General features: G+C 50.2%; 1 protein-coding gene across 4 annotated transcripts in view; it reads left to right on the top strand.

The window, feature by feature from the left end:
* Positions 1–13,575, top strand: part of NT5DC3 (5'-nucleotidase domain containing 3) — a 95,012-nt gene that overhangs the window by 2,052 nt on the left and 79,385 nt on the right. For 3 of the 4 annotated variants that reach the window (XM_033951749.1, XM_033951746.1, XM_033951748.1), the window contains exon 2: positions 3,754–3,800. The exons of the other annotated variant lie outside the window; for it this stretch is intronic. In XM_033951749.1, the coding sequence (XP_033807640.1) occupies positions 3,754–3,800 (47 nt within the window). The remainder of the gene's footprint in view (positions 1–3,753; positions 3,801–13,575) is intronic. 4 annotated transcript variants of the gene reach the window in all.

Here is a 13,575-nt window from a genome sequence, read left to right as displayed (position 1 = left end):
CCAACAGGTCTAGGACCTGTGCAGTAGCCCTCTATCTATACCCCTCTATCCCTTTTTCCAGTAGGAAATTGTCCAATCCTTTCTTGAACCCCTGCACCGTACTCTGCCCTATTACGCCCTCTGGAAGCGCATTCCAGATGTCCACAACACGCTGGGTAAAGAAAAACTTCCTAGCATTCGTTTTGAATCTGTCCCCTTTCAGCTTTTCCGAATGCCCTCTTGTTCTTTTATGTTCTGAAAGTTTGAAGAATCTGTCCCTCTCTACTCTCTCTATGCCCTTCATGATCTTGTAGGTTTTTATCATGTCCCCTCTAAGTCTCCGCTTTTCCAGGGAGAAGAGCCCCAGTCTCTCCAGTCTTTCAGTGTATGAAAGGTATTCCATGCCTTTAATCATTCGTGTCGCTCTCCTCTGAACCCTCTCAAGTATTGCCATATCCTTCTTAAGATACTGTGACCAATACTGGACACAGTACTCCAGGTGCGGGCGCACCATTGCCCGATACAACGGCAGGATGACTTCTTTCATTCTGGTTGTAATACCCTTCTTGATAACACCCTTCTTGATAATATACTCTTTCCATTTGTTCGCCTTATGTAATATAGACTACTGTAAAAAATAATTTGTAGTTTTGTAGTTGTCTCTTACAGAATAACCTATAAGATCTTATTATTAGCCTTTAAAACAAGTACAGTGGTGCCTCACACAACGAACTTAATTCGTTCCAGGAGCAAGTTTGTTATGCGAAAAGTTCGTTATGTGAAACGCGTTTTCCCATAACAATACATGTTAAAAAAAATAATTCGTTCTGTAGCATAAAATATGCTAAGATGACATAAAAAAGATAAATTTTTGGTTATTATTTTTATTTAGATACATCTAAAAACATAATTGTTTTTTAAAACAACACACATTTTTTAAATTTAAAGACAGACTAAGTAGAGTCTAATTTTACAGTGAGAGGGCAGAGTCTCAGCGGCAAAAACTGGGACTTAACTGTTCATTTTTTTTTTTTTTTCTACCGTGTTTCCCCGATGATAAGGCAGGGCCATCAAATAAGACAGCCCCCCCTTTTTAGAAAAAAATGTAAAATAAGGCACCCCCCCCGCAAATAAGCCACCCACCGATACCTGCGCTTACCCGAATCGGGTGGTACGGTGGGTGACTCCGTGTGGTCCCTGGCACCCCCGACACGATCGGGGCAAGAGGGAGCTCAAGCCCTCTTGCCCCCCCGACTCCCCGACACGATCGGGGCAAGAGGGAGCTCAAGCCCTCTTGCCCCCCCGACTCCCCGACACGATCGGGGCAAGAGGGAGCTCAAGCCCTCTTGCCCCCCCCGACTCCCCGACACGATCGGGGCAAGAGGGAGCTCAAGCCCTCTTGCCCCGCCGATTCCCCAACTCCCCGACAATATCGGGCCAGGAGGGAGCCCAAGTCCTCCTGGCCACGGCGACCCCCTAACCCCACCCTGCACTACATTACGGGCAGGAGGGATCCCAGGCCCTCCTGCCCTCGACGCAAACCCCCCCTCCCCCCAACGACCGCCCCCCCAAGAACCTCCGACCGCCCCCCCAGCCGACCCGCGACCCCCCTGGCCGACCCCCACGACACCCCCAACCCCCTTCCCCGTACCTTTCTGTAGTTGGCCGGACAGACGGGAGCCAAACCCGCCTGTCCGGCAGGCAGCCATCGACGGAATGAGGCCGGATTGGCCCATCCGTCCCAAAGCTCCGCCTACTGGTGGGGCCTAAGGCGCCTGGGCCAATCAGAATAGGCCCGGGAGCCTTAGGTCCCTCCTGGGGGCAGGGCCTGAGGCACATGGTCGGGTTGGGCCCATGTGCCTCAGGCCCCGCCCCCAGGAGGGACCTAAGGCTCCCGGGCCTATTCTGATTGGCCCAGGCGCCTTAGGCCCCACCAGTAGGCGGAGCTTTGGGACGGATGGGCCAATCCGGCCTCATTCCGTCGTTGGCTGCCTGCCGGACAGGCGGGTTTGGCTCCCGTCTGTCCGGCCAACTACAGAAAGGTACGGGGAAGGGGGTTGGGGGTGTCGTGGGGGTCGGCCAGGGGGGTCGCGGGTCGGCTGGGGGGGCGGTCGGAGGTTCTTGGGGGGGGGCGGTCGTTGGGGGGAGGGGGGGTTTGCATCGAGGGCAGGAGGGCCTGGGATCCCTCCTGCCCGTAATGTAGTGCAGGGTGGGGTTAGGGGGTCGCCGTGGCCAGGAGGACTTGGGCTCCCTCCTGGCCCGATATTGTGTGGGGAGTTGGGGAATCGGCGGGGCAAGAGGGCTTGGGCTCCTTTTTGCCCCGATTGTGTCGGGGAGTCGGGGGGGCAAGAGGGAACCAGGCGGAGAGAGGGCAGTTAAGCGCAGTGCCTGCGCGGAAGGATGCAGCTCGGGCGACTTCGTTGTGTGAAACGAAGTTCGTTGTACGGATCAAGACATAAAGTTCGTTGTGCGCAGCGTTCGCTGTGCGAGGCGTCCGTTATGCGAGGCACCACTGTATCTCCAAACAGCCAGAATTCATCAACAGATTACTAATCCCATATACACCCTCAAGAACACTTAGGGCTCCTTTTACAAAGGCGCGCTAGCGGTTTAAGCGTGCACTTAGTGTGCGCTAAAATGCCACGCGCGCTAGTCGCTACTGCCTCCTTTTAAGCAGGCGGTAATTTTTCGGCTAGCGCATGGTAATCTTGTGCGTGCATTAAAAACGCTAGCGCACCTTAGTAAAAGGAGCCCTAAGATTGCAAAATCAGAACCTTTTAGTAATACCCACACCGCAACAAATAATTTATGATACTACACGCTCCTCCATATTTTCAGTCACAGACCCACAATTATGGAACTCCATGCCCTCCTATCTCCGTGAAGAAACTTCTGTGGATAAATTTAAATCGGAGAAGCAAAACAAAGAAAAATCCAACGAATCTGCAGTAAAAAAAACGAACACCGAAAACAAGAAAGAAACTGCAGATGGAAATGTGCAAGGACGGGAATCTTTATTAAAAAAAAACATATAAATTTGTAATCCTTTGAAAATGACTCATATATATGGAGTCCACACTCCATATATATGAGAGTCATTTTCCAATGATTGCAAATTTATATGTTTTTTTAAATAAAGATTCCTGTCCTTGTACATTTCCATCTGCAGTTTCTTTCTTGGTTTTAAATTTAAATCAAACCTGAAGACCTTTTTATTCAAGGATGCAGTCGATCTATGAGCTTCATTTCTTCTCCATATCTTTTACACAAACGGAATTCTTCCCTCCCGTAGTGTACTAACCTTAAATGTTTTCCTTTCCTATTCAAAACTGTAGTTCTCCCCTCTAACCCCTTGTAATCAAATGCAATTAACTTAAACAATGTTATGTCTATCTGTATTTTAAGTGCCAATGTTTGTTTTCCATATTTTATTTTATTATTGCACACTTGCCTAGAAGTAACTAGCAGTATAACAAATTTTAATGAAACTTGATATTTGTGGGTCCATCACTTGCCTCTATATGGTATGTACATTTTTATTGTTTAGAAAATTAACTTGTTAACATTACACACTTCCTGAATTTACAATGTTCTGCTAGTTTCTGAAAGGTTTTAAAACCCATCCTTAAAAGCATAGAGGCAATTTGATACATGTCTCTAATGACATACAATGAATTGGAGTTCTAGCCAAGCCTGTTCTTTAGCATGATTAATGTCCTTAACATTTGGCTTTTGGTTTCTGAAATGTACTTTGGTATTCTCTTATTAATGAAGGTGGTGATGATAGAAGTGTTCATGCAGTGCGTACGAGACCATATCAGGTAAAGCAATATAGCACTTGTTTAGATTTTAAGTCTTTTTCGGAACTTGCTCTTCTGCTTGGCATTCAGGCTCGGCTTTCTGACACATTTTAAACTACTTGGATTTATTTGACACAGTGTTGAGATGTGACCTTAATAGCTGGAAGCCTAAAGGGAACTGGAGAATATTAATGGAATAGTTTGGTCTTATGGTTTGAGATGAAATTGGTCACAGATGGTGATCTATAAATATAACAGCATAACGTACCCAAGACTTAAGCAATTCAACATAAACTGTACATTTTAGGGCCTGTTTACTGAAGTGCACTAAAGAGTTAATGTAGGAATTAACATGTACTGTTATCCCAGGACAAGCAGGCATGATATTCTCACATGTGGGTGACGTCATCTACGGAGCCCCAGCACGGACAGCTTTTCAAGCAAACTTGATTGAAGTTTCAAGTTTGCTACACTGCACCACGCATGTGCATGCCTTCTTGCCCACTAGAGGGCGCATCCCCACCTCGTGGTCCTCAGTTCAGTTTTTTCCGCGGAGCCAGAAGCCCTGTGGAAATTGTGCTCTCTCTTTTTTGCCTTCTGACACCGCGTCGGAGTCGTTTTCTCGGTCGCTGTGCTTGTTTTATTTTTTTCTTCGTTAGTGTGTTCAGTTATCGTCAAAAAAAAAAATAAATTATTTTTCATTCGGCTCCGGGGGCTCCCGGTAGCCGCGGCCGCGGTACATCGTTCGTTCCCAGCCATTTTTCGAGTTCATGTCCCGTCCCTTGACGGGCTTTAAAAAGTGCACCCGGTGTGATCGGTTGCTCTCTATCACCGATCCACACCGGTGGTGCTTGCTCTGCCTGGGTCCTGAGCATCCTACCGAGTCCTATGATAGGTGCTCGACGTTTCAGTCTCGAGCGTTCCGCAGACGCCGTGCCTGAATGCCGGAGCTCTTTGCTGTGGACCCCGCGGCGGCAAAGGCCTCGACGTCGGCCTCGGCTTCGGCCCCGGCCTTGACCTCGGCCTCGGGTACCTCGACCTCGCCGCGACCTTCGGCTTCATCCAAGCCTGTGACCTCGACGAAGCCTGCCCAGGGTAAGTCCTCGCTTCCTTCCTCGACTCCAGGGTCTGTGAAGAAGCCATCCTCGGGCTCCTCGACGGCGGGTGGGTCGTCCTCGGCCCCGCCCCGAGTGTCGAAGTCGGGTACCCCGAGGGAATACTCAAGACTGAGGTCGCCCTCCAGGGAGCACCTGATGGCCCCGGACCTACCCGCCATGATGGGGGTTCCGGTCTTCCAGGACCTGCTCCGAGCGCTGATTGCCTCGGAGCTGTCCGGGGCCCTCGCACACCTGCAGCCGGCTGCGGCCTCGACTGCTCCGGCCTCGTCCTCGACTGCTCCGGCGTCGGCGGCCTCGGCCTCGGTCCCCTCGGCTTCGGCCCCCGGGGTTCTCCAGACGACCCCGACCTTGCCCTCGACCTCGGCCTCGGTTGACCAACCTGAGCGGAGCGTGCGGCCTCGGGACAAGGTGCATCGGGTTAGGAGGATCTCTTCTTTTTCCTCTTCCTCGAGGTCCTCCCGGGGCTCCTCGCCCTCGGACCGGCCTCGAGCGAAGCGTCGGCCGAGGAAGCCCAAGCGTTCACGGGGTTCTCCCCGGAGACGCGGTCGCTCCTCGCCGACCGGGGGTGAGACGTTGCGGGTCTCGGAGCTCCGCCTCGACGACCCGAGGCTTTTCTGTTCCTCCGAGGGCAGGGGTTCAAGGGGCTCCTCGCCGAGACGGAGGGGACATGCCTCGGTGCCTCGTACCCCGGGGACTTCTCCCAAGGGCTCCTCGGGGCATAGGCGATCCCCGACCCTTTCAAGGTCCCTGGATGTGGCCTCCTGGGGGTCGAGGTCTAATAGGGAGCCTCAGTATTCCCGTGAGGTTTCCCCCTCCTTTTTGGCGGCGCGGGCTTCTCGAACTCCTTCCCCGCCCTCCTCATTCTCCAGATTCGTGCAGGATATGGCACGTGCTTTGAACCTGGACTTACTCGCGGGTTCTCAATATACGAAAGAGTTTTTGGAGGAGCAAGACTTGCCCACTCCCCAGAGAGAAACTCCTCGGCTGCCTCTCAATAAGGTCCTTCACCAGACCTTCCTGAGGAATTTGGAATCCCCTCTTACAGTCACAGCGGTGCCGTCTAAGATGGAGTCCAAGTACCGGACCATCCCATGTAAGGGCTTCGAGAAGACACAACTGTCTCACCAGTCGTTACTTGTCGAGTCGGCGCTGAAGAAATCGCAGCCCTCGAGGGTTTTGGTCGGCAGCTCCTCCCGGACGGGAAGGGCGGACCCTGGACAAGTTTGGTTGCCGCCTCTATTCCAATTCATTGATGGCTACCAGGGTCCTCAATTATGCCTTTACATTTTCCTCCTATCTTCGACGCATGGTGAAAGACTTGCCCCGTTATCATGGGGTCATGCCAGATTCCCATAAGGAGGGGTTTGCTTTCATGGCCAATTTGTCTCAATTGCGTCTGTACCTGTTCCACGCTGTTTACGACGCATTTGAACTGGCCTCGAGGGTCTCTGCCTTTGCGGTGGCGATGCGCCGGCTGGCATGGCTCCGTACGGTTGATATGGACCCGAACTTGCAGGAGCTTCTGGCCAATCTACCGTGTGTTGGTTCGGAATTATTCGACGAATCCCTGGAGGCGGCGACCAAACGACTGTCGGAACATGAGCGCTCCATCGCCTCCTTGGTCCGTCCTAAACCTCGGGTCCCGCCGCTGAAGCCATTCAGACCTCCCCCGCAGCGATACCCGCAAAAGTCCACGCCGGCTTTCTCGAGGCCTCCGCCCCGGCGCCCCCCGCGACAGGGTAGAGCGGGCCAACCAAAACCTCAGGGGCGTCCAAGCCGGCGCCGTCTTTTTGACGTGATGTGCGGATGGGGGTGGGCCCCCTCCGCACTCTCGCCGGAACCCCTTCCCATCGGGGGTCGGCTGCGTGCCTTTCATGCGGCCTGGACCGGGATCACCTCAGACACTTGGGTGCTTCGGATCATCTCCGAGGGCTACTCGCTAAATTTCTTAGCCACGCCGCCGGAACATCCGCCGGGGGCTTCTCCGTGCAATCGAGCCCAGCTTCCTCTACTCCTCGCGGAAGCCAGGGCCTTGTTGAGCCTTCGGGCGGTGGAACCTGTACCCCCCGACCAACGGGGGCGGGGGTTTTACTCCCGTTACTTTTTGGTCCCAAAGAAGACAGGGGACTCACGCCCCATCTTGGACCTCCGGAAGCTCAACAAGTTCCTAGTCCGGGAGAAGTTCCGTATGTTGTCGCTTCCGGAGTTGTATCCTTTTTTGGAGGAAGGGGATTGGATGTGCTCCCTAAACTTAAAGGAAGCATATACTCATGTTCCGGTGCATCCCGCCTTCCGCAAATTCTTACGGTTTCAAGTGGGGGAGTTGCACCTTCAATACCGGGTCCTCCCCTTCGGACTGGCTTCGTCCCCTCGAGTCTTCACGAAGTGTATGGTGGTGGTCGCTGCAGCCCTGAGATCTCGGGGGCTACAGGTCTTTCCCTACCTGGACGATTGGCTGATCAAAGCGTCGACCAGGGAGGGGGTTATCTCAGCGACCCAACAGACTATCATCTTCCTTCAACGTCTGGGGTTCGAAGTGAACTTTCCCAAGTCTCAATTGTGCCCGACTTAATCCCTTCAGTTTATTGGAGCCGTGCTGGACATGGTTCGCCTTCGTTCGTTCCTCCCCCCCTCCTCGGTTGGAGGCCCTACTTCGATTGAGTCGTCAGGTCTCGCTGATGCCTGTAGTATCGGCTCAGCGCATGATGGTTCTTCTGGGCCACATGGCATCGACGGTCCATGTTACTCCGTTCGCCCGCTTGCATCTGAGGCTTCCTCAGTGGACCTTGGCCTCGCAGTGGCATCAGGATCGCGACCCAGTTTCTCGTCCGATAACGGTGACTCCTTCTTTGAGACGCTCGCTCCGTTGGTGGACCAACTCTTCCAATCTTTCCGGGGTTTGCTCTTTCTCGTTCCTCCGCATCGCAAGGTCCTGACCACGGACTCCTCGGAGTACGCGTGGGGGACTCATCTCGACGGTCTGCGGACTCAGGGTCTATGGTCGGCAGAGGACCGTCTTTGTCACATCAATGTGTTGGAGCTTCGGGCCATTTTTCTGGCGGCTCGAGCATTCTGCCACTTGCTACACGATCAGGTAGTCCTCGTGCGGACGGACAACCAGGTGGCAATGTATTATATAAACAAACAGGGCAGAACGGGCTCTTGGTCTCTGTGCCGGGAAGCCCTGCGCCTGTGGGAATGGGCGGTCTCCCAGAACATATTCCTGCGTGCGGTTTACATTCAGGGAGAGAGGAACTGTCTGGCAGACAAACTCAGTTGTCTTCTCCAGCCGCATGAGTGGTCGCTGAACTCCCGGGTTCTACGCGAGGTCTTCGACCGCTGGGGGACTCCTCAGGTGGATCTGTTTGCCTCCCCAGAGACTCACAAACTGCCCCTCTATTGTTCTCGGATGCACTCCCGGGACCGTCTCGAGGCCGATGCCTTCCTACTCAACTGGGAGGGAAGGTTCCTTTATGCGTTCCCTCCTTTTCCTCTGATCTTGAGAACGTTGGTACATCTCAAATCGACCAGGGCCACTATGATTCTCATTGCGCCTCGTTGGCCCAGAAAGCACTGGTTCTCCCTGCTCCTTCAACTCAGTGTAAGGGAACCTCTGCTTCTGCCTGTTTTTCCCTCTCTGCTGTCTCAGAGTCGGGGTTCGCTGTTACATCCCAATCTTCAGTCTTTACATCTGACCGCTTGGTTCCTTTCCACTTGACTTCGGTTCCTGTTTCTCAGTCGGTGAGGGAGATTTTGGAAGCCTTGCGCAAGGTCTCGACTAGGCTTTGTTATTCCCAGAAGTGGACCAGATTTTCATCCTGGTGCTCCTCGAACCATCTGGACCCGAGTTCGGTTCCAGTGTCTTCGGTGCTGGAATATTTGTTGCATCTGTCTGAGTCTGGGCTGAAGACGACTTCCATTCGGGTGCATCTCAGTGCCATTGCGGCGTTCCATCGGCATATCGAGGGTCGGTCTCTTTCTCTTCATCCTCTGGTAACTCGTTTCATGAGGGTTCTCGTGAATGTTCATCCTCCTCTGAAACCTCCTCCTGTAGTTTGGGATCTTAATGTGGTATTAGCTCAACTGATGAAGCCTCCTTTTGAGCCTATCGACAAATCTCATCTTAAGTTTCTCACTTGGAAGGTGGTCTTTTTGCTTGCGCTCACATCCGCTCGTCGGATTAGTGAGTTGCAGGCTTTGGTTGCGGATCCACCTTTTACTGTGTTTCATCATGACAAGGTGGTTCTTCGCACCCATCCTAAATTTTTACCTAAGGTTGTGTCTGATTTCCACCTCAATCAGTCCATTGTTCTTCCGGTGTTCTTCCCGAAGCCCCACTCTCATCCTGGTGAGGCGGCGCTTCACACGCTTGACTGTAAGAGGGCGTTGGCCTTTTATCTCCAACGTACCAAGTCTCATCGGAAGGTTCCTCAATTGTTTTTGTCCTTTGATCCTAATCGGTTGGGACGTCCTATTTCCAAGCGCACCTTGTCCAACTGGTTGGCTGCTTGTATTTCTTTTTGCTATGCTCAGGCTGGTCTCACGCTCCATGGTCGAGTCACGGGGCATAAGGTCCGGGCTATGGCAGCTTCTGTTGCTTTCCTCCGGTCTACTCCTGTGGAGGACATATGTAAAGCTGCCACTTGGTCTTTGGTTCATACGTTCACCTCCCACTTCTGTCTGGACACTCTGTCCAGAAGCGACGGCCGGTTTGGCCAGTCGGTGTTACGTAACCTGTTTTCCTAAATTGCCATCCTCCCACCTGCCCTTTTTTGGTTAGCTTGGAGGTCACCCACATGTGAGAATATCATGCCTGCTTGTCCTGGGATAAAGCACAGTTACTTACCGTAACAGGTGTTATCCAGGGACAGCAGGCATATATTCTCACAACCCGCCCACCTCCCCGGGGATGGCTTCTTTGCTGGTTATGGAACTGAGGACCACGAGGTGGGGATGCGCCCTCTAGTGGGCAAGAAGGCATGCACATGCGTGGTGCAGTGTAGCAAACTTGAAACTTCAATCAAGTTTGCTTGAAAAGCTGTCCGCGCTGGGGCTCCGTAGATGACGTCACCCACATGTGAGAATATATGCCTGCTGTCCCTGGATAACACCTGTTACGGTAAGTAACTGTGCCTTCCATCCCCATCATCTCCACTGGGAGGCCATTCCATGAATTCACCACCCTTTCCATGAAGATGGTTACTCCATAGTCTGTCCTCTCTCACCTTCATCTGATTGCCTCATTTAAGAGCTTCCTTTCTGTTGAAAGAGACTTGACTCCTGTGCATTTTTTCATATATTTTTAAGTCCACGTCTGCTCTGCAGTTGCCAGCTAAGTTTTATGCATTCTTCTCATAGTGCATTTCTGTATGTAGCAAGTGTCTTTAAAGATTCATTGCTTTAAGGCTACAAACCTTATTATGTTGATGTAATAGGTGTTTACTAAAACATTTGAAACTTATTTCATAAACATCTGCTTTAAAACAACAAAAGGACACACAGGCATTTAGCAGAATATGGTTAGTTAGGTGCCATCAACTCGGGCTCAAGTCCTAGTGACTTGATGGATTACAGATCTAAAAAGAGATCGGTTTTGTGCTATTATTCCAGGACAAGCAGGCAGCCTATTCTCACATATAGGTGATGTCATTCACGGAGCCCAGATGCGGACAGCCTTGCAAGCAGACTTGCTTGAAGAAACTCAGAAGTTTAGAGTCTGCCACACCGTGCATGCGCGAGTGCCTTTCGGCCCAGCACAGGGCACGTCTCCTCAGTTCTCAGTTTTCCGCAGAGCCGAGAAGTCTATCTTTGACACTCTGCGTTGAACTTCGTTTGCTTTGTGCCTTCTCTTCACTGCGGTTTGTGTTCTTTATTTCACGAATCACTGTGTTAATTTCTTTATTTTCTGCTTTTTTTAAAAAAAGATTTTTTTCATTGACTGATTGGCGTGGCAGGTCGCGCACCCGCACTCTGCGGGCTTTGACTTCGCAGCGGCTATCTTCCCTCCTATGTCCCGGCCAGTCATGGGCTTTAAGAAGTGTAGCCAGTGCCAGCGTGCGATTTCCCTTACGGACCCACACTGCTGGTGTTTTCGTTGTCTCGGGCCTGACCATAGTCTGACCTCGTGTGAGCGCTGCGCTACTCTTCAACTTCGAGCCCTTAAACGTCGTTGGGTTCAAGTGGAAAAGCTGTTCAGGATGGACTCTTCAGCTACGCCTTCGACCTCGATTTCTGACTCGGTCAAGCCTTCAACCGGGGGGTCCTCCTGTTTCCACAGCTCCGACCACAAGTCTCATCTGACCCTCCTCGTTTGGATCGTCTGTGTTATTTAATAATGAAACTTCTGAAAGCTTTTCTACTACATACGGTGTTCCACAAGGATCTATACTGTCTCCTCTTCTGTTTAATATTTTTCTTGCCCCATTGTTGACTCTGTGTCAATCCATCGGCTTTAATGTATTTGCAACCCCACCCATATGTTTTACCCCACTCCCACTTTCTCCTTCTCTTCTCAAAATATGCAACTTTTCCCCTCCTTTCCCTTTTACCTTCACTTTCAAGTTTGTCCAGTTAATGTCATTGATGTTCAATCTCATCATTTTAAAATAACTATTATTTTCTCTTTTTAAAATTTTATTGTTAACCGGCCAGATACTTGTTGATGGTCGGTATATTAAAAAGTTAAGAAACTTGATTATTAAACTGAAACTTGAAATTTTATCTTCCCCTGAGCTTCCCTCAGGTCAGATACCTAAGCAGAAGGTTCCTGCGGTGGTCCTCAAGCTATCCAAGCATCAATCCAAGTCAAAGCATGCTTCCACTGCTACCTCGGAGCCTATAGCCTGAGCAAGTGGTCCAGTTTCAGACTCGGTTCCACAATGCAGGCCATGTTAGAGCAGGAATTTGCTCAGTTACTGAGCAAATATGTTCCTGCCTCGATTCTGCTTCCTACAGTCCAGCCTGGGCAATCAGCAGTCTCCCACAAGGTCAAGTCCCTGCCTATGCCTCGGGCTGTCTACAGGTCTTTGCGAGTGTCTGGTCTGGCATCTACACATTCTATGCAAGGAGTCGAGTCATTGCGAGTGTCTCAACAGGAATCCTCACACTCCATACAAGGAGCCGAATCTTTGGGAGTGCTTCGAGATTCCTCGATCCAAACCACTGAGTTTCGATCTACAGCTTCTAGCCCTATCCAATCATCACTGGCGTTACCTGTTTCCAAGCATAGGGCGAAGTCTCCTCGGCCTCACACGAGACCTACTTCCAGGCAGTCTTCTCGTCGTCAATCGAGGCCTTCATTGAGACATCCGTTGAGGCGCAGGTCTTCTTCTAGAGAAAAACCTTCCTCGTCCAGACTTCCATCCAGACCTTCCATTTTGAGGCCTTCCACTCCTCGCTCGAGGTCGCCAGTTGCAGACCCCGAGGACTCAACTGCTATTAATGCCTCCTCCCAGTCTGCTTATTCCTTGAGTTATCAATACTCCAGAGAGGCTTCGCCTTTCTTATCCACTTGAGGCACCTCGAGGTCCTGCTCGACGCCAGGCTCTGGCGGATCAATTGTATTTTTCCTCCTTCCTACGTCAAATGGCTGATGACCTGGATATTAAATTGGACGCTGGTTCTAAGTACTCTAAAGAATATTTAGAAGAAATGCATCTGCCTTAGCCTACTGCAGAGTCACTAAAGCTTCCTCTTAACAGGCTCTTGTCTCAAACTTTCAAATGTAATCAGGAGACTTCTTATGCTATCCCTGCTGTTCCAGGCAAATTGGAATCTCGGTATAGGACTCTTCATTGCAAGGGATTTGAGAATTCACAACTAGCTCACCAATCCCTCCTTGTGGAATCTTCATTGAAGAGAACCCATCCTTCCTGAGTCTATGCCACAGTACCTCCTGGAAGAGATGGAAAGACTATGGACAGGTTTGGCCATCACCTTTACCAGAATTCCATTATGGCCTCCAGAGTCCTCAACTACAATTTTATCTTCACGACTTATTTTAAGTTCCTAATTGATCATCTTCCAGGTTTTATGAAAAACTTGGGTCAACATAGGCATATGGAGTTTCTAGAACTCTCTGCTACTTTGGCACAACTTCGGATCTTCTCCAGTCATCTTATAATGCCTTTGAACTTACTTCCAGAGTCACTGCTTTCTTAGTAGCGATGTGCTGTCTGGCTTGGCTTTGCACCATTGATATGGACCCCAATCTTCAGGATTGTCTGGCTAATGTTCCTTGTGAGGGCAATGACCTCTTTGATGAATACATAGAGGCTGCCACCAAGAAGTTGTCTGAGCATGAAAAATCTTTTGCTTCATGTATTTGTTTTGTTATTGATGCAAAGATACAGCACTTTCTATATTGTGGGTTTAATATTATCCATGCAAATACCTTTTGTTGGTTTCCAAGGATTATATGAACTGAATGTATTTCTCATGTAATTAATTAATTACTTATGTGATTAACATAATTTAGTATATATTATTATTATCATGTAATTGATAGAGCTATGATATTCTATACATATTTATTAATTAAAGGAAATTTATGAATTCTTCAATTTGATAAATTAAAAATGCTAAATTGTCATTTTGAAGGGAATATTAAATGGTTTCACCAATTAAATATGATTATTATGGGAATTCTTCTGTATTTTAGACAATTAGTTTGATTTAGT

Source organism: Geotrypetes seraphini, chromosome 7 (assembly GCF_902459505.1).
Source record: "Geotrypetes seraphini chromosome 7, aGeoSer1.1, whole genome shotgun sequence".
In the NCBI taxonomy this organism is placed as follows: Eukaryota; Metazoa; Chordata; class Amphibia; order Gymnophiona; family Dermophiidae; genus Geotrypetes; species Geotrypetes seraphini.
This window is presented reverse-complemented; position numbering and strand designations above follow the sequence as displayed.